Below are 26788 nucleotides of genomic sequence, written 5' to 3'. Positions count from 1 at the left end.
TACTGAGTATCCCCTGGAGACAAGCTCCCTGCTTGGGCCTTTTCCCTCTGTTTAGAACAAGCATTACAAATCCAGGAGGGAAAATGTGCTAAAGGTACTAAATGCCAGTGGTGTGGGCCTGGACTCATCTCTGGGTATGCGACTCTGCTATTACTGAGCTGAAACTACTGAGTACAAGCCCTTAGGATCTCAGAGCTGTCTGTGCTATCTCTGTGTACAAAATCTCTGCAACTGTAAACTTCATATGTGAAGCCTTTCTGACCCATTTTTCAAATTTTCTCCTGCACACTGTAACCATGGACAATTTCAGTTTTTTATGACTACCACCTAGCCTTCCTCTAAATGTCAGTAGAAAGGATCACCCTTCAAAATTCCGTGCCAGATTTAGAGAGACCTATTGTTTTGCAACTAAACTTGGGGCAAACCCAGCACAAATTCTCACAGGTCACAAACTCTAGGCCATGCCTTGGTTTTCTGTGAGAATCGGTATGGGGGAACCTCATTTTATTTAGCAGAGATGACAGTTGCATCACTCATTAGCACAGAATGGTAGCTATAATGTGCCACCAATGGGTTCCAGGAAAGCTGAGGGTGTTTCATTTGTTCCAAGAGCTGGCAAGGCCAAATGCCAACAAGCATACACTCATTCCTCAAACTTCTATTTCTGCAATGGATTGGTGCATTATTACTATGTTTTCACCACAGACAAGGCTTTATGGCCAATTTTTAAAAAGAAATTGGAGCCTGAACACCTTATGTCTCTGTTCATCTTTTGAGAGGTGAGGGCTTGTTATGTGCACCTCCCACACTCTTTTTTTTTTAATCTGTATCCACCAAAATATCATGATCCCTACCAGCCTCCAATAGGTGGGGCATCTGATGGCAATGAACATCACTTGCCTGAGGAGATACAGTAATGGAGCCAAGGTATGCAGTTCCAATGTTCATTAGAATCCTCTTCTCCTGAAGCCCTAGTTCTGAAGGTCTGTGGCCCATGAGTCTATTCTAATTTGCATGGTGGGGTTAAGTGGAAGGGCTACGTGACAGGAGTTAGGACAGCCTTTGTCATTAGAGAGACCACAGGTCAACATCTGTCTGAATTCATCCAGGAACTTGACGTTAATGCAGTTTGGGGAGAAGCATTTCTTATGCTCACATTTAAGAAAGAAACTGAAAGCAGCAACTTTTTAATGAGCAGGTCTTTGAAAAAGCCGTGACATTTCTTTTAGAGATCAGATACAAAAACGTGTCACCGACTGTTTATTGAAATATTCTTTCGGAGATTCCAATTATACACTCAACCACCAAGGGAATTTTTGGAAGTATTTTAACTTAAGGATCAGACATTCAAATATATGCAACAAATGTGTAATTTAAAGGTCTGATTGCAATAATCAGTTCTTGGAATAAATGTGAGCTCACTTAATGAAATGTGCACTTTACAGTTGTGCCTGCACTCACGTATTGTATAGGGAGTGGGGTCCTTATGCTTCTTTGTAAAAGGCAGAGAGGCTCAGAATGCTCAGCATTTCTCCTCTTCTAGAAAATACTGAGCCTTTCAGAGAGTGATGGCTCTAAACAAAAGGACGGTGGAGACAGCGATTTGTCCCCAGAGAACATTGCATAATGTCTTGAGACATTTTTGGTCGTCATAACCGGGAGCAACTGAATATCCTACAATTCACTGTATACCTCCCACACAAGAAGGAGACTTGCTTAAAATGTCAATAGTACTGAGGCTGAGAAACTCTGATTTAGAGCAAACGATCTGAGAAGAGAAATGATCTCAAGTGGTTCAGTCCAGTGAGCTAGCATCCTCAGACTTTAAGATGGGCATTATTATATACTACATACAGGTTATTTTCAGTGTAGGTAAGTGTGACCCCAAGCCACAGTAATATGCTATTTTTAGTTGGCATTTGGATTAAAAAGGGAGCTATATTTTGAATCACTCCTTTGCAGTGATTCACAAGGATCAAATAATCTTCAAGTGTTTTGTAGTGCAGGAAGTCTATTTGATATCACTCTGTGAGTTGACATAAGCTTTTTGCTTCTCCTCCAGGTGAAGGAGTATGTCCAGCTAATCAGTGTGTATGAGAAGAAACTCCTGAACTTGACTGTCCGAGTAGAGGTCATGGAGAAGGACAGTATTTCTTACACAGAACTAGACTTTGAGCTGATCAAACTGGAAGTGAAGGAGATGCATAAACTGGTCATACAGCTGAAGGAGAATTTTGTTGGAAGCACAGAAATTATTGACAAGCTGGAAGTGGAGGTAAGGAATGATTCACTTCTTAGTATATCAGTAATGCATTTCATTCAGTGACTGACTGAACAAGTACTATGACCTGGATGGGATACTCTTTCCTCAACCCTAATTCTGCTACTGTCTCAGGACTATGAGGCACATCTGTGTTCTGTTTTGGATGGATGCTTATACATGTATAATAAGTTAAGTGTATTAGGAACATGTTGGCTGAGAAGCAGATGTTTGACACTAAGAATTCTGCCCCAGGCCGGGCGGTGGTGGCGCGCACCTTTAATCCCAGCACTTGGGAGGCAGAGCCAGGCGGATCTCTGTGAGTTCGAGGCCAGCCTGGGCTACCAAGTGAGTTCTAGGAAAAGGCACAAAGCTACACAGAGAAACCCTGTCTCGAAAAACAAAAAAAAAAACCAAACAAACAAAAAAAAAGAATTCTGCCCCAGAACTAAATGACCTTTCTGTTCTTCAGAAAGTGATGACGTAAATCTGAATTGACCATGTTAAATCAGGTACCTTCTCTGTCTTGGATTTATCCTCATGAGACTAGAAATATAATTTACCTGATTGTGGATAACTTCCCTTTGTGAATGATCACTTATTTCTCTTAGAATTATTCTCCATGTACTTAAATTGCTTGTGTATTAGGCCTCATATGGATCTGTTTGGAATTGTTTTGTGCAAGATGCTAGATATGAATCAATTTTTTAGTCTTCTACATGCAGCTATACAGTTGGACCAGCACAATTTGTTGAAGATGTTGTCTTTTCTTCAGTGTGCATTTTCTGCCTTTTTTTTTTTTTGTCAAAAATCACTTGTCCATAGTTGTGTGGCATTATAGCTGGTCTTCAATTCTATTACATTGATCAACATCTCTGTTTTTATGCCAATGCCATACTGTTTTTTTTTTTTATTACTATGGCCCTGTAGCACAGCCTGTAGCACAGTTGAAATCTGGGATGGTGGGTGATATGTCCAACATAGCAATAAAACAACTCCTGATGACATATTGCTACACTCCAAAATCAATGCATTACTCAACACTCAGCAGAAGCTTCTTCTCAAAATAGATGGGATTAACATAGAGACTGACAGCTGGAGAATATGGAGAAATTGAAAGATTTTGGGGGTGTTCAGGTCTGAATGGGATGTATTCATCCCACCACTGCCCCCAATGCTCAGGAATCTATGGAGAAAGAGGGGGTGGGAAGATTGAAAGAGCCAGAGGTGGTGGACGATTGTAAGGAAGTAGAATTTTCCAGACACAACAGGGCAGACACACATACGAGTTCACAGAGACTGACAGGATGCATAAGGCCTGTGCAATCTAAAGCCATTTAAAAATCTGAGCATGAAGGAGGGGAGTGGGCACAAAGTCCCACCTCTAGCCGAGAAGCTGCTTGTAATTGATAACTGCTGGGAGGAGGAAAATTAGTTTTCTTTAATTGAACGACACTGGGTACATCAACCACACTCCAGAGCAGTCCCATGCTCAGGAGTAGATGACCAACACAAATTGGACTCCATGTTTTTCAGTTGCTTTTTTCTTTTGTTTTTGTCCTTTAAAGAGAGAGAAAGAGCATGAAATTGAATGAGCAGGGAGGGGGAAGATTTGAGTAGGAAAGGATATGATAAAAATATACTGTGCAAAATTCTCAAAGAATAAATTGAAAAAAATAAAAACATGCATGAATTAAGCAAAAAAAATTAGACTTCTTGTAAATATGTTTTAGCAAAGTCTTTAAAGATCTATGGATAAGATTACCATATTAATGTTATGGTTGGGTAATTTATATCACCCAGAATTTACCAGCACAGTCATGACATGGGCTATAATTGAGAATTCTAGTTACATATTTTAGAATTTACATTTTCTCTAGCCCTCACCATTCATTAGAAACTTAATTATAATACAACATGAGTAAACACGAGTTTATAGGGGAAGGTTATTAGAAGTGAACTTTAATGGACATTGTGAATGCCTAGAGTGAGCCTGTGCTGTATTATTAAAGCTGTTAAAATCTTTGCCATTTTCTTCTTGTCACACACATTGCCTGCAATGTGACAGGCATTCAGTCTAAACCATAAAATGTATTCTTCCAAATGAAACCATTCAGAAGGATCTCTGGTGTATTCTGCAGCAATGTCTCACTAAATGACAAATTCAGCCCCAGAATGTTTATGAAAGAAATTGCACAATAATATAAAGTCACTCTGAATTTTTTATTTCCTTAGATAAGGAATATGACTCTCCTGGTAGAGAAGCTAGAGACGCTAGACCAAAACAATGTCCTTAGCATTCGCCGGCAAATCTTGGCTCTGAAGACCAAGCTGAAAGAATGTGAAGCCTCTAAAAGTGAGCTTGTGCCTGCCACGCCCCCTCCTCCTGCTCCTGGTAAGCCTGCTCTATATATGTTTTTACCACTTGAGTGAGACCCCATAATGAGCCTTGAGTTGGGTGGGGAAAAGATCTGAGATTGTAGTGATGGAGAAATCGTGGCATTTGTGCGGTTCTGAGTTTATTCTTCCACATTTTAAATCTTCCCACCTTTAGCTAGTGCTATTATCATATGATGAGGGTTCACAGAAGAAAAGCACAGTGAATTTTTCTAAAACAAAATCTACTAGTTACACACATTCCTTTTGCATTTCCCTAGCTGGAAAAACCTATCTGGAGGAGAGAAGAGCTATGGGACCAGGGATGGCAGAGCATATAGGGTCTTTATGTGGCATTGCCTTCTGGTAGATGGAAAGGGCTGATTGGCTCATTTATACTGCAGGCTAGGTGGACGCCTTTGTTTTTCTGCCATTCCTTTTCTCTGCCCTCTCTTTCACACTCCTCTGCACTTCACCTTTATTACTCCCCGAAGGGCATGCTGGGTGTCTGTTGCAATGTGAGTCCTAGGACTCACTGAGAATTAAAGGGATGGGTGACATCATGAGCCATGGACCTGCCTTGCTACCCATCCAGCAGGACAGGACAGCGTCTCACTCTCCCCCGGGTTAACTACAGAACAGTGTGTGTTGGGGGAAGGAGAAGCAGGTGCTTGAATGCATCTGTGAATGGAGACAGTGGAGTGGTGGCTTGGAGAGAAAAGCTTTGGAATCCCTGACTTTGCCAGCTATGTAGTGGCAGAGAAAGGATCCTTCATCTTATTTATAAAATGGGAGAATAATTGGCCTCACCTTATAGGGTTGCTATGGGGATTAATGAGGCAGTGCTTGGGAAGCTCAGGGCTCTGTAATCAGCACCCATACACCGGCAATGGATATTATTAGTAATCATGATAATTGAAGTGAAAGCCTGGCTGTGAACAGAGATAGGGCTAAATCCTGCCGCACTGAAGTACCTCCCTCCGGCCTCTCAGACACAGAATTCAGCCCCATCCTTTAGAGATTCTGCAGCAAAGGAACTTCTCTCGTGGTCTTGAGCATCTCAGCCTGAATGGGAACTATTGCTTGTCATCAAATTGTGAAGCCTTCCTTTTCCTCTTTTTGTTACAAATTCCAGTTCTCACCAGTCTTTTCCTTTGGACTGTATATTTCTGGATGTTGCTAATGTAACTGCGTTCTTTAAGGCTTCAGTGGGCTAGGACTGTAATAATAAGCCTCTTGGTCTTGTTCAGGGGATGCGTCTCTCCAGTTGTAGTCAGAGGTCTGTTTTAATATGACTTACAAAGGGTGTTTAGGGCAAGGATCATGGTCTGTCTTTAGAGACAGACTAAAGCCGAATTGGTCTGGGTCAGTGTTATAATCAAGCCAAAGTGGGAGCTTGTTCTGGTGGACCGTGGCAGCTCTTTGAGGCAAGAGTCAGAGCAGTGGTACAGGACTGGCAAGAATGATCAAGCAGCCCTCAGCAAAAAGATTTTCCTGGCACAGGTTTTTATTCACCAACTGGAAATTGAGCACATTTTAAAACAGAAAGGAACATTCAGGGCCATCTAACTTAGTAATATTTCAATGGATGGGCTCGAGTCTGAAGGATGTTGCTTTTCTTGAAGGCACACTGGCACTCAGTGACAGAGTTTATGTTGTAATATGTCTGCCATCTCTGGATCTCAGGACTCCCTAATAACCTGAGTGTCAGGTGGCAGTCACCTAAGGGTGATGGCGGGGGAGGAAAAACCATTGCTTAGTATTTAGGGAAGAAAGCAAGCAAGTCTTCTGAGTTATTTTCTTTAGAAATATTTGCAAAACTTTCCCTTAGGCCTTCACACTTAGGCTTCTGTGAACTATCTCAGCCCAGCTGTGTGGCTTAAGCAAACTGAACCCAGACTTCCACTCACTTTCTCACAACCTTGGCTGCATCTGGATCCCTGCCAAACCACTTGGCCCTCCTCCAGCTTTGCTCATATTATATTTATGATGTTTATATTAAACTGATTTTTGTCATGTTTTTAAATCAATTTCTTTCACTTGCTCTCTTTATGTTTGGATTGGTTGATAATGCAGAATTGGAAAATCCCCAGACACCACAAAGTTGTGAGCCTGTGGAGACTTTAATTAAAGTTCTTCACTATTATGGGACTTTAAAATCTGGCCTATCTGCCTTTTCTCACTGCAGAGTTGCACAGAACCAAAAAAAGACCACATATGAGTCTCAGCTCTAAAATAATTCTGCACTCTCTGGGCTCCGCCCTTGCAGCTGCACTTGGCTTACCTAGTGGTCAGCTTGAACTTAGACCCAGTATATTTTGTTTTTAATAAAATGCAATATAATATATGTGTGTGTGTAAAAATGTGTGCGTATATGCATTGCTGCAAAAAAAACTTTTCCTGCTTTATTTTACAGAACTTTCTAACTTAAAATAATTGATCTTCTGTTTATTAATTCCCCTCCCTCAAAAAATTGACTTCAGTCTATTTTTTTCTCTGAATCTATATGGCAGCAGCATATTGGAAAAAGCATGATGAGAATTCCCAGGGGTCACTGCTCTGCTTGAGGATGTTAGGTTCTGTAGGTACATAGAGGGTAAATGGTTGGTGATTGAGTGAGACGTAAAAGACATGGCGGGGGGGGGGGGGGGGGGGGGGGGGGGGGGGGGGGGGGGGGGGGGGGGGGGGGCGGGGGGGCGGGGGGGGGGGGGGGGGGGGCAGGGAGGCATGCCACAATCCTAAGCTTAGAGATGCACAGAGTGTTGAGAGTATAGCTTATTATCAATTTTCTTACAATTACAACCATTTTACTTGCTAATTCTTTGGTTGTTTTGTATTTTCTGGAGACAGAATTTCACTCCACAGTACAGGGTGGCCTGATTTTCATGCCAAGCCTATATCCTAAGGCTTCCAAGTAGTGAGCTAAAAAGTATGAACCACTACAACCTGGCTTAATTGCCTAATTCTTACAAGTTAATCATATTTTCTCTAGTCTTAGTACATAGACAGCTTAGCTATCCAGGTGAGAATCTGCACTGACAGACCCATAATTAAGCGTTCTCTGTAGGCATACAGTGTTTGGCTTTAAAAATCCTCTCTATTAGTTTAAAAAGTTTACATAGCCATGTTTCAAGGACTATGAGAATACCAGGGAATAAGCTGATGGATTGCATGATGAAGAAAGTACCTTTACATAGAGAATTCCTTGCTCCACATTCTGTAAAGTAAATAAATCAGATGTGTAGCATGGATTTCTAGTATTTCATAAATGAGGGTTGGGTTTAATGATTTGCTTAGTCTTTTATTCCTTTATTCCCTTGTGTGGTCAGTCCTCTGTTTACTAGATTGCTAGAGACTACCAGAACAGGTAAAGAAATACCCAGAAGTCACTATCCAGGAAACAGCCATGTAAACCAGAACCTATATGAAGTGTTTATAATGATGGTGGTTACTAGCGATTGAGTTGTATTTACAAGCCTTATTTCCAACAGTCCTGTGGGGTAGACATTGATTATTTAACATAAGGAAACTGGGTCTGATATGGTTAAGCAACATTTTCTGTGATACACAATAACTAAAGAGTAGAGTCAGGATTCGGACTGGAGCCTGTCTGAGAACACTTTCTCTGTGCCAGGCTGGTGTGTGTCTATAGCTGCTCTAGCAAAGGGGGTGTTCCTGTGATTTCCTGAATGACAAGACAGTTCCAACAAAGCACCCAACTGCTTAGATCTCAGTTATTTTTGCTTCCTTGCTTATAGAGTTGCTGGAAGGACACTCTAGTTCCTGAAAATCTCATGCTTTGTTCTCTTCCACCAGCACATGTAAAATGATTCACTAGCCCTTGGCAGTTCTTGGATGGTGGGCTGGACAATTGGTTGTTTCGAAAGGGTCCAGGTGAAGTTGGGATGGGAAATGGGTAAGAAAGGGTATGGAGGGGCTGCAGAGATGGCTTAGGTGTTAAGAGCACTGGCTCTTCTTCCAGAGGTCCTGAGTTCAATTCCCAGCAACCACATGGTGGTTCATAACCATTTGTAATGAAATCTGGTGCCCTCATTTAGCCTGCAGGGATACATGCAGGCAGAACACTGTATACATAATAAATAAATCTTTTTTTTTAAAAAAAGGGAATGGAATATATCTAAGACCTTGACATGAAGGCAGGGGCTAGGAAGGGTGTGAAATAAAGATGGGTGGGTGAAAGATCTCTGTAAAAGGGATGGGAGGAGAGGGGCACTCTGCTGAGCAGTGGGTGTGGAGACGGCTATTGGTTTGGGTAGTTTTGTTGTGGGTTTGCTTCCAGCCATTGGGAAAGAAGCCCTTTCCCTGACTTGTCACTACTATATTGTAGCCACAGCCTGCGGGACTGACCATAATGGTTTTTTTTTTTTTTTTTTTTTTTTTGGTCCCTATTTCTACTTCCTTTTGACCGAGCACTAAAAATATCTAAAGGTGGTAGAAGATAAAAAGGAAAGTAACAAAATGGATAGGAGATTATTTAGAAAGGATTGGGAGATAAGAAAAGAAATTAGAATATCATTCAGTTTTAATACTTATAATAGGCACAGTTTAAATTTCTGGTCAATATAAGAAATGATAACCTTCATTGTTATCAGTGGGAATGCTATTAGTACTATATTTGATATACTATCATTGTTTTAATGATGGTACCATTGCTTTCATGCTAGCAGTATCAATCATGTATTTTGGTTTCTTTGTGTCTCAAGATTTCACTTTGGAGACAGAACAGTCTGTCTTTAACCCCCTGATAATGTGAGGATAAGTTATATGCATCATGAACTTTTCTGAAATACTGCGTTACTGTTTGGTTTGGGATATTTTCTTTCCAGGAAAGTCAGGTTCAATGAAGCAAGCAACCCTTAAGCCTTCCAACCTGAAAGAAGAGAAGTGACTTTCATTTCCTCACAGTGAAATGTAGTTGCATAAATAAGCTCTCTGCTAGGTATTTTAACCAGAAAATCCACTTTTAGCATATGGAAACTGGAACAGTTTTTGTTATCATTAAACTGAACACATTGCTAACTTTATTTTAATAATTCATGCATTGTTTCATAAACAAAGGCAAACAAGCATTCATCTGAGAGATCACTTTTAGGGGAAGAAATAATAATTTATAATTTTATTTATTATTTCTTTAGCACAGAGCAGTCTCTTGGCTGAACACACGTTGCTTTTTTATTTATGAAACGGTGCATGCATTATTAAAATAAACCTGTGACTGTGTTCTGTTTAATGATATGCAAAATTATTTGAGGTTGGGTACAGTGTGGTTTTATTTCTCTACCTGTTGTATGGTTGGCTGACTTTCCCACCAACTGTGGATTTATGAGAGCATTTAAGGAGCACGTATTTAATTCTGGGAATGAAAAGTCCCAGCAGATTGGAAAAATAAAAGCAGGATTTCTAGTAATGGTTTCACCTCCCAGCAGTCCCGAGAAAGGAGGGGAGAGAGCAAAGCGTTTAGCAAGGAGGGGACCCAGGCAGTCACTTGGCTCCCCTTACTGCCCAGAGCTAATCTCAGGCAGTTCTGTGGAGCTCTGCTTTCAGCTCCCGTTCACGTCTCTGCCCTCCACGGCTCCTTGATTCCTTCCAGGCGCATAGAGCCAGAGATAATGTTCATGTTCTGCCCCTTCTTTCCTCTCTCTCTCCTCCCCTCCCTCCCTCCCTCCCTCCTTACCTCCCTCTGTTCCTTCCTCCCTCCCTCCTTCCTTTCCTTCCTTCCCCCTCCATGATCCAAGTAGCAAACAAGGAAAAATAGCCTCAAATTTATTTGAAGTTGGATTTTTGTTACCCAATAAAGTATCTTACTTTTTTTTTTTAAAGAAGAATATTTGTTGTAACACCAGAGAATATATGTTCAGTTCTTTGCATAGATGTTATAAAAATGCTGGAGGAATTTTATTTCTTTTTCCTTATAACACACAAATCCTTTTGGTTGGCAGGCCTTTCAGAGGGTATACAAATCAAATGGCCAGTTGCCCAGCCTGAGTCATTTATCTATGGGTTACATGGAATGAGGAGTCAATGGATCAGTGCATCTGGTCCCACTTGATTGTACACATTTTGACAATGAATATGTCAGAATGGGAAGGATAAAATACTTGCTTGCCATTCTATGGTGCAGTAGCATATGGATTATGAAGAACAAGACTCATCTCAAAGCTCTGAGGCAAGATGGTCACCAAGTGATTTATGTGAAGGGGTGTGCTCTGGGCACAGATTAGGCAAGTCCATAGCAAAATGACTTTGTAGTTCCTCAAGGCTGAGAAGCTTGAGAATCCTTAAGATTCTCCATACAAGAGACATGGTATGTGGAGTTCTTTATGCTACCCGCACTAATTGTCTTGATCTATAAAATTCTGTATTTATAACTTTCTTTTCTGAGATTAGCTCAGAGCAATATTGGTACCTGCTATGGATATACACTTGGGGTCCCAGAGAAGGCAAGGACACTTTCCCAGGGTCTATCTTTCATTAATCATGGTTTTTCCTAGGGCTGACCCTGGTGAGTAGCACATTTGGCTTTATAAGGAAAGGACATGTTTCTAGAATGGTATTGTTTTCCCAATTTTGCTACAAAAATTAAGATACTTGCAAAATGCTTTCTGGGAGAAGAAGATATATGAAATATCAGTTCTCCCCCTTTCTCTCTGGGTTCTCAAATTTTACAATATGACTTTATGTAGTTATATTACAACCATTTTCTAGTTTGAAAAACCTACTGATGAAAACGTGAGGCAGTTCTCTGGATCTGGCAGTGGGCTCACACTGAGACAGAAACAAAGGGCAGCTCTTCTCCAGAGCTGCCATTGTGATTGAACTATGCTGGGGAAAATGTTGAGGGTTGGTTTTGGTTCTCAGGATATTAAAATGTTTAAGCATACATTTTCTCTAAAAATGTCTTCTTTTTTTCTTCTTTTACAGGAAGCTGTAGTCATGGTGGTGTGGTGAATATCAGCGCTCCCTCCGTGGTTCAGCTTAACTGGCAAGGTTTTAGTTTTAAATATGGTGCCTGGGGTCGAGATTACTCTCCTCAGCAGCCAGAGAGAACCCTGTACTGGGTGGCACCTCTGAATTCAGATGGGAGGTATCTAGAATATTACAGACTTTATAACTCACTGGATAACCTGTTAATCTATTCGCACGCTCGAGAGTATCGGATTCGCTATGGCCAAGGGAGTGGTACAGTAGCATACAACAGCAACCTGTATGTGAATTGGTACAATGGGAGGAACATTGCCAAAATTAACCTGACTACCAATGTAGTTACTGTGAATCAACCTCTCCCTATGGCTGCCTATAATAACCGCTTCTCTTATGCCAATGTGAATTGGCAAGACATTGACTTAGCTGTGGATGAACAAGCACTGTGGGTGATTTATGCAACTGAGGACAGCACTGGCAACATAGTGATCAGTAAACTCAACGATACCTCTCTTGAGGTGCTAAACACATGGGTTACCAAGCAGTACAAACCATCTGTTTCTAATGCCTTCATGGTATGTGGAGTTCTTTATGCTACCCGCACTTTGAACACCAGAACAGAGGAGATATTTTACTACTATGACACAAACACAGGGAGGGAAGGCTCTCTAGCCATCCCAATGAGAAAGATGCAGGAAAGAATTCAGAGCATTAATTATCATCCCTTCGACCAAAAACTTTATGTCTACAATGATGGTTATCTTTTAAATTATGACCTTGTCTTCTTACAGGAGCCCAGGCAACCTGTCTAGGTGTTAGGGTGAAGGAGAAATAAATGTGGATTGAAAACAGCCTTCTCCACATACTTAGACATCTGCAGGGAAATCCGGGAGTGTGTTTCTTTAGGAGTGATGTGTAGTAGAGATACAGTTCTATCACAGTAGAGACATAGTATATTTCTCTCAATTTGATTTCTTTGGGGAACTATCATCCCCTTTGGATGAATTTAACAATGGAAATAAGTTCCTTCCAGATGAAGTTCTCAGAGGTTAGGGGTACTATGAGTCTACTGAAGTTTCCAGTGAGGTGAAATCTGGAAATTAAGGAAGTTAAGGGGAACTCAGTATGAACTCTGGGGATTCTTTCTCTAGGAAATTCTCATAGTGATCAGTCATTCGCCATGTAGCTCATGGACTTGTCCATGAAGGAAAGGAAACTGGGGCTTAATTAGGTAGATTAGCATCAGAAGGTGAATGAGAGGCCAACTGCCTACCTTTGTTTTTCTCACTAGCTCCTAGAACATACTTTGTGCATCCTAGATAGGTAAATTTGGCATCTTAAATGATGTCTGTTAGACATTTTGAGTTTTCTGGAGAACGAACCTTTTGTACATTAAGTTACATACTGAAAATCAATCCTGGAGGGGTTTTCAAATTATATACTTGGCTTTTTCTTTCTCTCATTCTTCACTTACATGACTCAGTAGAACCGTCCACCTCATAATTCAGTTTCCAAGGCAGCCATAATATTAGAAGTGGACTTAGCAACCAGTTGTCTTTCTCTACTGCTGCTTATATGTTTAAGAAAAAAATTAATTAGTTTTCTATGGGACAGATATGAGATAAAAGTTACTTTTGTCTTATCATGCAATTTTGGTTTCCATAACTTCATAACTAAAAGAAGTCAGTTGACAGTGGCAAAGTGGTAGCATTTCCGGTGAGATGGCAAAGATCTTGGAGTCAGTGGTACCGCTTGTTTCATGTAATTTCTATCTTTAAGCCTGGAATTTGTAAGAAAGTGAAAAGTTTATTCTAGAAAATGATATAGAGAAACTCCTTGAGGTATCTGGTTAGCCAGTGTAGTGATGGAGAGCCTGGTGGGTGCAGATGTTCCAGTTACTTCAGATGGCTCCATCATATGGTCTTAGATGTTTTCCACTGATGTTCAAATCCTAATTTTTAAATGCTGTACTCGTATTTTTTAAATAAATGATTAAAGTGTGCATTGAACCAAAGACTTTTGTTTTATTTACTGTTTTTAATTTTAAAAAGACAGACAAACACCCAACTTAATGCAGTGACCATATCCTATTATGAGGTATGAACAATGTATACCTCCCAAACTTCGGTGCACATGCTAAGAAAGTATCAATAACTTTTAGAAGAGCCAAAAGTAGATGGGTCTTTATTGTCCATTTCCCTTTGAAACCCATTCTTTCTGGCAGCTCTTACCCACGTCCACCCCATTATCTTCAGGGATATGACTTTATGGATTTATTAATTTGAATGACTGACCAGTTACTTTCAATGCTAACCTATATTTGTGTGGCTTATGTTCCTTTGACAATTGTGCTGTTAACATTGGGTCTGAAAATCTCCAGATCCTTCTCAAAAAGTAGGTGTTGGATAGAAAACAAAGGGACTGAGGCCTCATTAGAAAGAGAAACCATTACCAAAGAGGTGTGTGAAAACATGTAACCCAAATGGAAAGATAGAGAAACTAGGCTATTTATTCTTACCAAATTCTCATTTTAAATACATGCCAAGCTATTTTAACCAACTAGAAGCTACACTATTTGGTATATTTAGCAAGATTTTTTTCCCCCCATATCTGTTCAGGGCTCAGCATAGAGACAGGTATGGCCTTCAAATTGCAACAGGATATGAAGATAAAGACGTACATGCCATCTGAAATACAGGTTAAAAACAGTGACATTATATTTAATCTGGCTTAAGGCAGTTTTCCAGATGAGTGTTTCTATTAAGTACACAGAATGACCTCTGAAAATTCTGGAAAGGAGGCAGGAAGCCAAGGTAACCCTAGCAATCAGCTTCTCATTCAAACTGCCACAGAAGTGTTTGCCTGAAAATTCCCTTCAGACCCTCCTTCCTGCTGGCTATGGTGTGTCAGCTTGCAATGGCTGCCTGCAGAAAATCTCTCCATGGGGAAGCGTGAATGATGGAGGGGTTTGGACTTGGATTTATGCAGTGCAGTTGTACAATAGAAATTTTTAGTCCACGATTTATCAACTATTGTCTGTTTGAATCACATATTTGTGTGTGTGTGTGTGTGTGTGTGTGTGTGTGTGTGTGTGTGTACGTGTACGCATGATCTTTGAATTTTTTATTTTAGATGTCCTTGTGTGTGTAGGTGCTTGCACGTATGTAGATGGGCATGCATGCACATGTGGAGGCCAGAGGTCCTTGGGTATTGTTGATCAGGAGCTGTTCACTTTGTTATTTGAGACAGGGTCTCCCACTGGGACTGTGGCTTGCTGATTAGGCTAGGCTGGCTGGCCAGTGAGCCCTAGGGATCCTCCTGTCTCCGCCTTTCCAGTTCTGGGGTTACAAGTGTGCCCTACCACATTTACCTTTTTACATGGATGCTAGGAATCAAACTGAGGTCCTCATGCATGTATGGCAAGCACTTATTGATTAAGATGTCATTTCAGCTTCCTGTGTGCATACATACTTAAATAAGGGTTACTGATGTATAATTTATATGTGTAAAATGTGCCTGGTTTTGATGTATAATTCAATGAATTTTGACAAATGGATAGTAACGTGATGTCTACCATAATGAGGAAAGAAAACATTTCTTTCATACCTTAAAAATGTGTCTCAAACCCTTTTACAGTCAACTCCTATTCCACATTTCAGCGGCCACACCACTAATTGATGTGTTGTACCTGCACAGTAGTTTTATTTTTTCCCAGAAGGTCATTGAGATGGAAGAACATATAGAGTAGCCTTTTGAACCTGGTTTCTTCAGTCTTCCTTTTGAGGATAACTAGTGGGTTTGAATTACCCTAGGACTTTACCAGAGCTCTCGAGACTTCTTTCATTTTCTATTATTTTTTCTTGGGGCTGCATAGGGGCCTGTGGGGTCCCTGAGCGTACCCTAGTGGCTTGGAGCAGCTGTAAAGAAGAGGGGTTCTAGCTCTCAGCAGTACCCCCAAAGCGTGAAAGTTCCCTGGCTCCCAGTCCTGCAGAGGCTTTTCCTCAACTCTCTCCCCTGTGCCTTGAGCATCTCTTACTCAAGTGAGATTTGATGCTAATTCATGACACATGGGGTGTCTCTGAGGGCAGAGTCATGCAAAGCTGGTTTGATTCTTCTTCTGATTATTAACAGTACGGCTGTAGGCAGGTGCTTTTGCCTTTCCTGTGACTCAATGTCATTTTCTATATGATCATTCTGTATGACCACCCAGATCCTTTTGGGTGAATTCAATGATGCTAAGCGTATAAACTCTCTGGTACATGCTCTGCCCTTCACAAAACAGTTACTTCTATTTCTTACTTCAGATTTCAGCTTGAGAGTAGTCATTGCGTTGACAAAGTGAAAGGATAACGGAGTCCGGAGGTTATGTGTCTATCGATGATAGCTGTTGCAAGCGGTTTTGCTTTGAGCAAGTACATTTCGGCCTGAAAGAGCTACAAAGAACATTCTCTCTTTGTCCTTGCATCCAAGATTGGTCCTTAGACTTGATACTTCCTGTGCTTTGACTCAAAAAGACAGACCAACAAGAGCAGTAGAAACCGAGCCCATTGCCATGTCCTTTTTAATTTAGGTGAAGGCTGGCTTCATCACACTCTGTGGATAAGTTTAAGACTGATGTATATGTTTTCCACTTGCTTTGCTCTAGGCAACAGGGACATCAGCATCCAGACCAGGGATGGGTAGGATTTTGCATGCCACCTTTAGTTAAGTACAGCTACTGTTTAGGGATTTGTTAAGTTACTAACCATGGTGGTGTGCTTTTTTCTTTTTCAGCTGTGGGTCACTGCAAAGGGAAAGCCTTACAAAAGAGGGACAGGGGACAGTGTGTGGCTATCTTCAGGATGATAGGAGGGGGGAGAGGGAAGGGGAGGAGTGGGGAGTAAAGGATCTGGGTCTAAGCCTATCCTCATCTCAAACAGATGTCATATCATGAAGAGTGATTAGCCTCCTGTGTTCCTGAATATCCCATAACAACATGGATTGCAACATACCAGAAACTAAAATGCAAGCACATTTCTAAGGCATAGTCCCAACCAGTAAAACAGACCAGCTGGCCTGGCTCACGGGTAAGGCATACTATTTAAGTTGTCAGCTCATTGCCAGGCCCCACGCTGGTAGCATGGATGTGCCCATTTGTCTCTGAATTTTGCATCTGTTCCTAGAGTTCACTCAGGGGGAACCACCCTTGGAATCAAGGTCCGTGGTGGAGGAAGATGCCCTTCACTCCACCAAAAGAGGATCTTTTTCATAGGGTGTCACCCCAGGATTTCTTGAGCCAGGATTTCCATTATAAAGATGATTTCACAAACCTCAGCACTCATAAGAATTACTAAAGGAAGACCTGTGTCATTGAGGACTTTCAGATGGCTTAGATCTCAGTGGATGTGAAGGTAACTGAGGATAAGATGGAATGATGGATAGGTCAGGGTTGACATGCTGCCAAAGGAATTAGATTCTTGTGTTTCCAGTTTCTACCCAGGAAATATATTGTGACTCCAAGTCTTTCAAACTTTTCTTTCCTTTCCTTTCCTTTCCTTTCCTTTCCTTTCCTTTCCTTTCCTTTCCTTTCCTTTCCTTTCCTTTCCTTTCCTTTCCTTTCCTTTCCTTTCCTTTCCTTCCTTCCTTCCTTCCTTCCTTCCTTCCTTCCTTCCTTCCTTTCTCTCTCTCTCTTTCTTAAATTCTCATTTAGCTTTCTTGAAAACAATAAACAAACACTAGGCATACAACTTTGATTGCATGTCCATTGTGGTGCATTGTGAAATGCCCACTGCTTTGGAGCTAATTCACATAACCCCTTGCCCCATATAAAGACTAAATTTCTTTCCTGTTAGTTGAACTCTGTCAACCAATCCTATGTGCTTTTGAATTGTAGCCAAGGATTCTCTGTGCTTGGGCTACTGGTCCTTGAACTCAGGGCCTTGCATGTGCTAGGCAGCAGGTGCTCTACAGTTGAGCTATACCCCTATTCCTCAATAATGTTTTTAATGTAGGTATTGTTGGTGACTTACTCTAACTTTTACCTTAGTGGCTATTATCAGATCAGTTTTGTCATAAGGATAGCCTTTTTAACTGGAGATCTGCTACCTCTGTTAATCAAGCCTGATTAATTTAGTGGTGCTATGACCAAATCCCTAGAAAGACAGTTGAAGGGAGGAACAGTTAATTTTGGTTCACAGTTTGAGAAGATATAGTCCAATGTGACAGCAAGCGCCTGGGAGTGGCTCTGGTAGCAGTAGTGTCTGACCACTGTTAGCTTGCATCCCACCAGGTCAGGAAGCAGAGTGAGGTCTTTAGAAAGTGGGGCCCAGCTATAACCTCTGTTCTAGTGTGGTTTCTGTTGCCTCAGTAAACATCATGACAAAACCAACTCGGGATGATTTCAGGTTACAGGTGACAGGCAGTCACCCAAGGAAGCCAAGGCTGAAGTGCCAGACAGTAGTTTTGAGGCAGAAACCATGGAGGAACATTGATGACTGGTACGCTCTCACTCTAACGCTTGGCTAGCTTTCTCATGTATCCCAGGGCTCACTAACTAGGCATGGTGATGCCCATGGTGGGTAGGGCTCCTCGTACACTAATGAGCAATCAAGAGAATGCCCCGCAGATATGACACAGGCCAATCTGATGGAGGCAATCTCCCAGGTTCCCTCAGATAACTCTGGACTGTGTTAACTAGGAGAACTCCTAAGGCCTGCCGCTAGTGACCCACTTTCTCTACTATGCCCCACTTGCTGAAGGTTTCATAACCTTCCAATACTGTGCCAGTGTCCGGGGACCAAGTATTCAAACACATGACCCTGTAGGGAACATTTTTCATTCAAACCACAGCAAATGGCTTGGCACAGCAGCATGCTTTTTCTCCCTCAGTTCTGTGGCCCCAGTTTCACTATTTTACCCTCATTAGCATTTCTTTTAACTTCTTCCTTATCCCCCGGACCTCTTTTTATTTCCTTCATGTGCCAATTGTATGTTTTCCTGGTGCTACCAGGACTTATTTGTTTCTTCAAAAATGATTCTCTCCTAAGCAGTGACTCCAGGACTCAGGCTTGTTCCATCTGGCTTCTAAGGTCACCGTGACTGTCCATATAAAGCAGCTAGATAGGAAAAGAATATCAGGGATCTTATGTGACGGTTGACTCAGTTCTGATCCGAAAACAATGTACACCATTTTCTCTCTGCATCTGTTAGCACAGGGCCACAGCTACCTGCAAGGCAGAGTGGGAAATGTACAGGTTATTGGGTACAAAGCAGGAAAAAAATGGCTTTTGAGTAGCCAGTCAGTCTGCTTTACCATTGAAGGGATGACAAAGAATAGATTAATTCAAAAATTGCTCCGGAAGTTATAGGGAAGCCCAGAGGTGAAGCAACCAGAGACTACCATTTAACATGTGGCTTTGAGCTCATGCTGCCACTTTACTGAAGCCAAGAACTTGCATCTGCTACCATCCCAGGTGTCGCCCTTGCGCCCCTCCAAACTGCTACCAGATGAGGGATCCCAGAGTCCGTCTGCTACAGATGCTCAGCTCTGCGATGCTCATCTCCTTGGCCCTGAAGAAGTCCTTGACCTTCTGAATCTGACACAAATGGATTTTGTTGACCAAGTCTAAAGTACACATGGAACATTATCTCCAGAGAACACGTAGAAATGCTTCTTTTTAAATAGCTCACAAGCTAACAGGTATCCTTATGGCAATGCCGCACGTACTTCGTTTCAGTTGCTGCCTCTTTTCCCTCCATCTCTGGCCAACCCTTTTGAAACCATCCTCTCCCCGTGACACAGTGAGAATGACAGGAGAGGCTGGGGATTGGTGTTAGTATCACTGCTGTTTCTGTCGTTTCTGATGCTCCCATTTTGCCTCAGGTGAATGTTTTTCTCAGCACCTATAATTTATCTTCTGGATACGCCTGACTTTAGATGCTTGTCAATGTGTGTCGGGGCTTGTTTCAGACAGGCTTACTGTTAATTTGAAAATATCAAGTAAAAAATGCACCGAATAGCTCCAACCTACTCAACAACACCACAGCCAAGCAACTTGGTACACTGTGGAATATTGCTCCCCTCATGATTTTCTGGCTGACTTGGAGCTGTATCTGGCTGCTACTGCCCAGCATCTCACGAGTATTGTACTGAATATAGCTAGCCTGGGAAAAGATCCAAATTCAAAATGTGAAGTACGATTTCTGCGGGATTTGTATTGCTTTTGCACCAGCATAAAGTTGAACCATTTTAACTCAAAGCCATCTGTGTATGTGTGTATAAATATAGATTTAAATATATATATTACACAAATATATGTTTTTTATATATTTAATCATCTCACTCCAGGAATAGCTTTGTCTGATACCAACATATCGAGGAGAGCAGTGTCTCTTTCAACAGTGACAGCTCTGAGTGAGCTTTGAAAGGGGAATTGGCTTTTACAACTTTACAGTCCCTCTGTTAGACTTCATTAGAGAAGAACTTCTCCATGCAGTGAATCACTCTTATGTCACCCACCCCGTGCTAGGAGGTGACCAGATACACCTCAAGTCTCCTTTGCCTTTGGGTAACAATATTTTCTGCATTTAAAATTACCCAGACTCTTCCAGAATTTGGGGTATTCCATATCCTTTCCACCATTTCTTCCCTTGCCTGGCCAATGGAATTGTTTGGCTGACAAGATGCAACTTGTGGGAGGCTTTCTGAGAATCCTGAGGTGGCATCACATCTGGGGAGCACCCAGGCTTTCAGCAGGCTCTGCCTCCCCCCAGGTGAGTCACATGTGCTCTGTACCTTTAGTCTTTCTTTCCGCAAGGAACCCTTCCCTGGAACTCAGGTGACAGGTTTCCGAGCCAGAGCTGAGAAGTCAGCAAGGAAAGGCAGAGCTGCCCAGAAGAAGGAGGAATTCCAGCAGTCTAGGCCCAAGGAACTAGTTTGGGAAGAAAATTTCTAATGGCAGTAGTCTCGTCCTGCTGAATAAAAAACACCCAGGGAGCTTTTTCTCTCTCAATAGCAAAATAAAGTACAACATTCTACTAGCAAGGGCCTGGTTGTTCTGAAATGTTTTCTAACAAAAATTAGACGGTTGCCGTCACCTGACCTTGACATTGCCTTCCTTTCTGATCGAGTACTGGGCATTCTCATTCTGTGTGTGCCTGTAAGACGGCATGCCCCTGGGCTGTACCACATTTCTCTCATTTAAGCAGATGGGAAAACAGCTATTTGAACGAATGGGGCACGGGGCCAGAGAAGGTACAACCAGCTGCAAACCGACCAGTAAATATGGTTGTTATACATCTGGTAGGTTCTTCAACAGCGAAGTGGCTAATGGTGCTGGAATTTAAATGGCCATTAGTAGACTCTGGATTCTGCGCCTGGTGGTGTCTGTTGTCATTTGGCTGTAGACCGGGCCAGCAGCAGACCTCAGGACTGTGTGACTGTCACTGCCTCCAGGGAAAGAAACTTCAATTTTGTCAACAGGAGACAGAGATCGTAGAGTAGACTCCAGTGTCTTTGGGGTACGTGCAGAGGTGTATGCCTGGCATGTCAAGCATCCCCAGTGTGAGCGGCTCATTAACCTTGTATTGACAAAGCCTAGAGTCAGTTAATCCCAGGAATTCAATATGCATGAGGGTCAGGTTATTCCCCTCATGCCCTCTAGCAAACTTCAGAAAGGGGTGGTACCTTTTATTATGAAGGGGCCTTGTCGGGGGAGGAGTAGGCTGTTTTCATACCTGATATAGATTGAGGTGCCAAGAGCTTTTTCTTGGCCTTAGGGATGTGTTCACAGTTAAAGTGCAAATATCTTTGGGAGAGATAATTTATTCATAATGGTTTGGTTTTCAAGACCTTGCCTGAAAATTTTAACGCTTGGGACACATAAAAATGTTGAGGGAGGTGGGGGCTAAGTACAGACAAGGGAAATAAGGATGGTTCAAGCGGGTATGGAGGAGTGGTGTAGCAAAACAAACAAATAAAACATCCACAAGTATTTCATACTGTTTTCCCTTCTTTCAGCTCCTTCCCCGGGGAAGAAAACTCTTGTTGTTTTTTTATTGTATTATATAGATATTAAAAACTATAACAACAACCATAATTTGTCTTGGTGTGCTATGGGCTACAGTTAAGAGCCGAAGTACAGATCCTGCTCCCTCAAGTTACATCCTGTTTAGGGGTTTGACATCTTGGCTCCCGTGGACAGTCTGATTTATGTGTTGCCAAACTGTTTGTTTTTGTTTGCTTGTGTTTGAGACAAATTCTCAGTATGTTGTCCAGGCTGGCTTCTAACTCACAGTCCTTCTGCCTTAGCCTCCCGAGTATTGGGTTTATAGGCATGCATCTCCACACCTCGTTCTGGGAGGAAATACCGATTGTGGGCTTTCGCTCTCAGAAGTGTTCTAGTACTAACAGTAGTTTATAAAGTCACCCTAACTGTCAATACCTCAAAGGAAAAAGTCATTTGTTCTGTGTTTTTTATCTCTTCACTCTTTTTGCTATTGCTTTGGGCAAGTGGCATGGAGATACGTGACCTCAACTTTCACATAGCTGTTTAGTGATGGGCAGAAACGTGATTTCATTGGAAAAAAGTCAAGACTGGTCTCAAAGAAACCAGGCTACACCAAACAATGGTGTAGTGCAATAGAGCACCCAGCCCCTGGCCCTGGAAACTGGCAGAGACCACTGCTCTGAAGCTACAGCCAGGAGGGCAAGGAGGAGCCTCTGGAAATGGCCCCAGAGCTTGAGTAGAACTTTTTTTGAAAGCATTATGCTGAAGATGTGGATAAACGATTGGGGCATCTGATGGCAGAGGTACTTAGCCACATCTGCTCTTACCTCCAGCAGGCATTGAAGGCTGACAATACATCTTGGATTCCTCTCTAAGAGAGGGAAGCTTGCCCTGCTTGGATGACTTGTGCTCAGTTCTGAAGATAGCCATGTTCAGAGGTATACACCACAACACACTTCAATGTGATACCATGAGAAGCCTCACAGAAAAAGATCACATTTGGGGGTGGGACATCAGAGCACTAGAACCTGAGTTTAAATTCTCTCAGCCCCACAATTTACCAGCTGTGTTGTCCTTATCAGGTCCCCAAACCCCGAGTCTCAGTTTCCCTTGCTCTGATGCTTAATAGTTGTGAAGGTGAAGATAAAATATGTTCCAAATTTTGGTAGCATGGCTGACCCATCTGGTTAGTCATTAGTTGTTATTCATTTTGTCTTCCATTTGTCATGTTTCAGAACCTGAGCATGGAGCAGAGGGAGGCATACTGAAGAGAGAAGTGTTCTCTCTTCCAGTGGGGAGGCCATCTTCAGTTCTCTCAGTTTTTCATTTCACTTCAGTTCTCACGTTCTTTATGAGCGACATCCAGGTCTGGCCCAACTCCTCCAACCTCATATGTTCACAGAGTCTGGTGTGTGTCAGTCTATAGCTCAGTTCCATTTGCGATTGTTGTACTATGGCTGCCTGGAAGAATGAAGCTGGCCAAGGCCCACGAATGTTGGGTGTGTGAGGAATTCAGGGTTGTTTTATTCTTTGAAGTTCCTGCGGGTCAGTCCTGGAGGAAATTAGATTTGGTGTTTTGACCTTTAAAGACACTGTGGAGGGGTTGCTTCTCTAAGAAGCATAAAGAGATGAAGACTTATTATTAATTATGAATGCTCAGCCTTAGCTTAGGTTTGTCCCACTAGCTCTGGTAACTTAGTTTAACCTGTTTCTATTCATCTACATTTTGCCTCAGGGCCTTTTACCATTCTTTCAATCTGTATGTCCTACTTTCCTGCTTCATCTGTGTCTGTCTGTCTGGCCCCCGGTATCTCCCTGTCATCTCCTTTTCTTTCTTCCTTGAGCTTAAATTCCTCCTCCTACTTACTCTGCTTGGAAGTTCTGTCTATACCTCCTTCCTCGCTATTGGCCATTCAGCTTTTTAATTAGACCAATCGGGTGCCTTAGACAGGCAAGGTAAAACAGTAGCATATCTTTACATAGTTAACCAAATGCAACACATCTTTACATAGTTAAACAAATATTCCGCACCATCTTCTCTTTTTTTTGCCCTGCTACCCCTAAATGGTAAGAAAGTACTAGGGTCTCTCCCCATTCAACAGCCTGATCTCAGCCCCTTTCAGGCACACAGCATCTGTGTTCGGCCTTGACTTTCCTGTGCTGTGTCACAAGCAGAATATCAATTGACGAGGAGGAAAATTGAGCCAGGTGCTGCCAACCCAGTGAGTGCGTTGTCAGGGGAGAAATCATGTCACATGCACTGGAAGTAACTTCCTCTTCTCATTTTAGAAATGAGTTTAGCGACCCTTGGGATTATGAATTCCTTGGAAAGAAGGAGGAGGGTCAGAACGCAGTGTTCCCCGAAGGGAATCATGGGTAAAAATTGATCTAGTCACCCCAAGAGAGCCATGTTCTCCTTCCTGCACCATCCCTCTTGATCTCCTTAGCAAACACTCCTTTTGGATGCTTTGCTGCAGAAAGCCTTGCCTGCGGTCTATGGTCTGTGAGCATAGCTGGGGCTTCTGGCCTGGGAAGGATGGCAGGCAGAGAGGTCCTCCTTTCTCAGTGAGAGAACAGCCATGTAAAATGCTGGGTTCCTCTACCTGGAAACCTACTAGCTTTGTCAGATATTGTAAGACAGGTTTGTCTTCCATACTGACTGTCATAGGACAGACATCGCTAGAGCTAGAAACATCACATGGACTCCTTTGTTTTATAGATAAGGAAACAGACTCATAAAGGGTAAGTACTCTTTCAAAGCACTTACAACAGCTTCAAGTGGCTGAGCTGCATCAAAAGCCCAGGTGAGCTTCATTGTGCTTCTCTATCGCTCTGCCTATTGAAGAAATATAGTCAGGGTTCCCAGGGGGGAAATGGGCTGATCTTTCTAGTTTCATTCTATTCCAAAGTAAAAACAACAACAACACAACAAAAAACAAACTAAAAAAAAAACATGTTCTTACTTGTTCTTAATCTACTTGTAAGCTCTAATGACTGGCTCTAGTGCTGACTAACTAACATATTTACTTAATTAGCTAATTTCTAACAATGGAATGTAGTTTTCTTTGGCCTTTTGTAGTGCATATGCCTTTGACTGCAAAGAAGTTATCGTTGGTACTGCAGTGACCTTGCCATCAAAAGGTAAATTACATGGCAGAGAACCAGAGTCTAGCTCTGAAGGTCATACTCTCCTCTACTGAATATCCTATGCTCCCTTAAGAGTAAAAAGTAGAGGGAAAAAGACATTGTGAGTTAAAATGGGAGAGTTAATACAGTAATTGAGTGCAGAGAGATTGAGGCCACTGAATCTGACTTTGGCTTTGACCCCTGCCCTTTCCCACCCAGGTGACTTTGATCAATTAACCTCTGTAGGCTTCTGTTTCCTCAGCTGTAAAACTGATCCAACAAAGGTCTCTGTTTTGTAGTTATTACAGGGATTGGATGGGATGGCACACATGCGATGTTCATAGTACCGAACCTGGAACTTGTTAGTCTTCCACCAATGTCTATTAGTGGTGTCAGTGCAAACTTCCAGATGTAAATTACAGAGTTCCTAGATGTCTGAAGAAGAAAAGGAAATCTGCTTCAATTCAAAGCCCTCTGACACAACCCTGGAGAGATAGACTGAGGGTAAAACCATTTCCACTGTGGTAGCCTACTACCCTAAAGTATATATCATTCAGTAGACTATTTCTTCTTAACTCAACATTCTTTTGTGAACAACTTCCCCTCAGTTTTTAAAAATGTGATTTAGGGGCACGATTGTGTAAACTTAATGTGCCCAGAGCTAAAGAGCATGCTGTTCTCACATCTTTTGATTGAGGAAATATCTGAAGAAATAGGATTTTTAATATGTGCAAGTATTCCATACACATAGAATAATCTAACCTTTTTCTTCTATTGCTGAGATTTAATTTGTTTTCCTTATCTTTCCCTTCCATTCTGTCCCCTCCCCTCCCCTTTACTCCCCACTCCTCCCCTTCCCTCTCCCCCCTCCCCTCCCCTCCCCTCCCCTTCCCTCCCTTTCCTTTTCTATGCTCTTTTACGTTTTTGTGCCTTTACAAACTTCCTAGCATAAGAATCCTTCTCTGAGCCTTTACTTGTCTTTTATGATAGATTACTAGATGGAAGTTTTTTAATTATAATTTTTCTTGATTCTTGAGAATTATATATATGTATACAATGAAAACAGGATCATATCCAACCCCCATTTCCCTCTCCCAACTGCCTCCATATCTCTCTAACACATCCACATCTTAACTTCACCTGTCTCTCTGTGTCTCTCTCTCTATATATATATATATGTATATGTATATTTTGTTTATAGCCCACTAAGTCCAATTAGTGCCGCCTACAAGTACCCGGGTGTGGAGCCTTCCACCAAAGCATAAGAAACTTACCAGTGGGAACATCCTCGGAAAGAATGATCCTCCCTCACCCAGCATCTGACCATAGCCAGTAGCTCTTTGTTAAAGCATAGGACCTGGAGAACATCTCCCTGATCTATTAGGCTTCCATTCTGCATGCACTATGTAAAGCATACTCACCTCTTTGACCTTCCTGGTGCCAACTTCTTCCTGTTGTCCATGTATTTGCCAGCATAACCTTCCTTCCGTATCATTCAGAGGTTTCTGTTCCCACTGGTAAGCACATTAAGCAGCCCTAATGGCCATCCACAGTGTAGACTCTGGTTATACCATCCTACTTGCAGTCAAATTGTCCCACTTGCTGCTCTCTCAATGAACCTACCCCTTGCCAGACTCATTAAATCTTTTTTGCTTTCCTGGGTCTCTCTCCTAAAGTTTGTCTATCCATTCTTATCCCTAATGCCCTTATATTCCTATTAAGGTCTGTAATATGCCTCCCCTTGCCACATTGAAATCTTATCCTTGATGACCATCTGATGCATGTTCTTCCGCCTTTCCAGCTTGCTTCATATTAAAATGACTTCTTTGGTTGTCTAACCCCCTCTTTGTCTAGTCTATACAGATAACACATTCCCATCGGGCAGGACAGAAGCTGCCCACCTGTGTCTATCATACCCGGCACAGAGCACTTTGTACATGGTAGATATTCATTTGCTCCAAGACAGAAGTCCTCAGACCCAGCTCTCCTCTGGCTGTCGAAGTGTGGGAGCAGCACAGCTGCCTGGATTTATTGCTTTTCCCAAGAGAGGCAATTATAAAGCTTTATCTTCCCGTTTGGCTTTCAGCCAGTGGCTCTG

At 42.1% G+C, this 26788-nt stretch overlaps 1 protein-coding gene across 3 annotated transcripts in view; it reads left to right on the top strand.

Annotated features, from left to right (window-relative positions):
- Olfm4 (olfactomedin 4) overlaps positions 1-13581 on the top strand; it is a 121832-nt gene extending 108251 nt beyond the window's left edge. For all 3 annotated transcript variants that reach the window (XM_052732630.1, XM_052732631.1, XM_052732632.1), the window contains 3 exons: positions 2063-2275; positions 4496-4655; positions 11579-13581. In XM_052732630.1, the coding sequence (XP_052588590.1) occupies positions 2135-2275; positions 4496-4655; positions 11579-12390 (1113 nt within the window). In that variant the 5' untranslated portion in view covers positions 2063-2134 and the 3' untranslated portion in view covers positions 12391-13581. The remainder of the gene's footprint in view (positions 1-2062; positions 2276-4495; positions 4656-11578) is intronic.
- Positions 13582-26788: the final 13207 nt, after the last annotated feature.

This window comes from Peromyscus californicus, unplaced genomic scaffold (genome assembly GCF_007827085.1).
Source record: "Peromyscus californicus insignis strain IS unplaced genomic scaffold, ASM782708v3 Scaffold_12__1_contigs__length_115047231, whole genome shotgun sequence".
In the NCBI taxonomy this organism is placed as follows: Eukaryota; Metazoa; Chordata; class Mammalia; order Rodentia; family Cricetidae; genus Peromyscus; species Peromyscus californicus.
The sequence above is the reverse complement of the archived record's forward strand: the minus strand, read 5'-3'. Positions and strand labels throughout refer to the sequence as shown.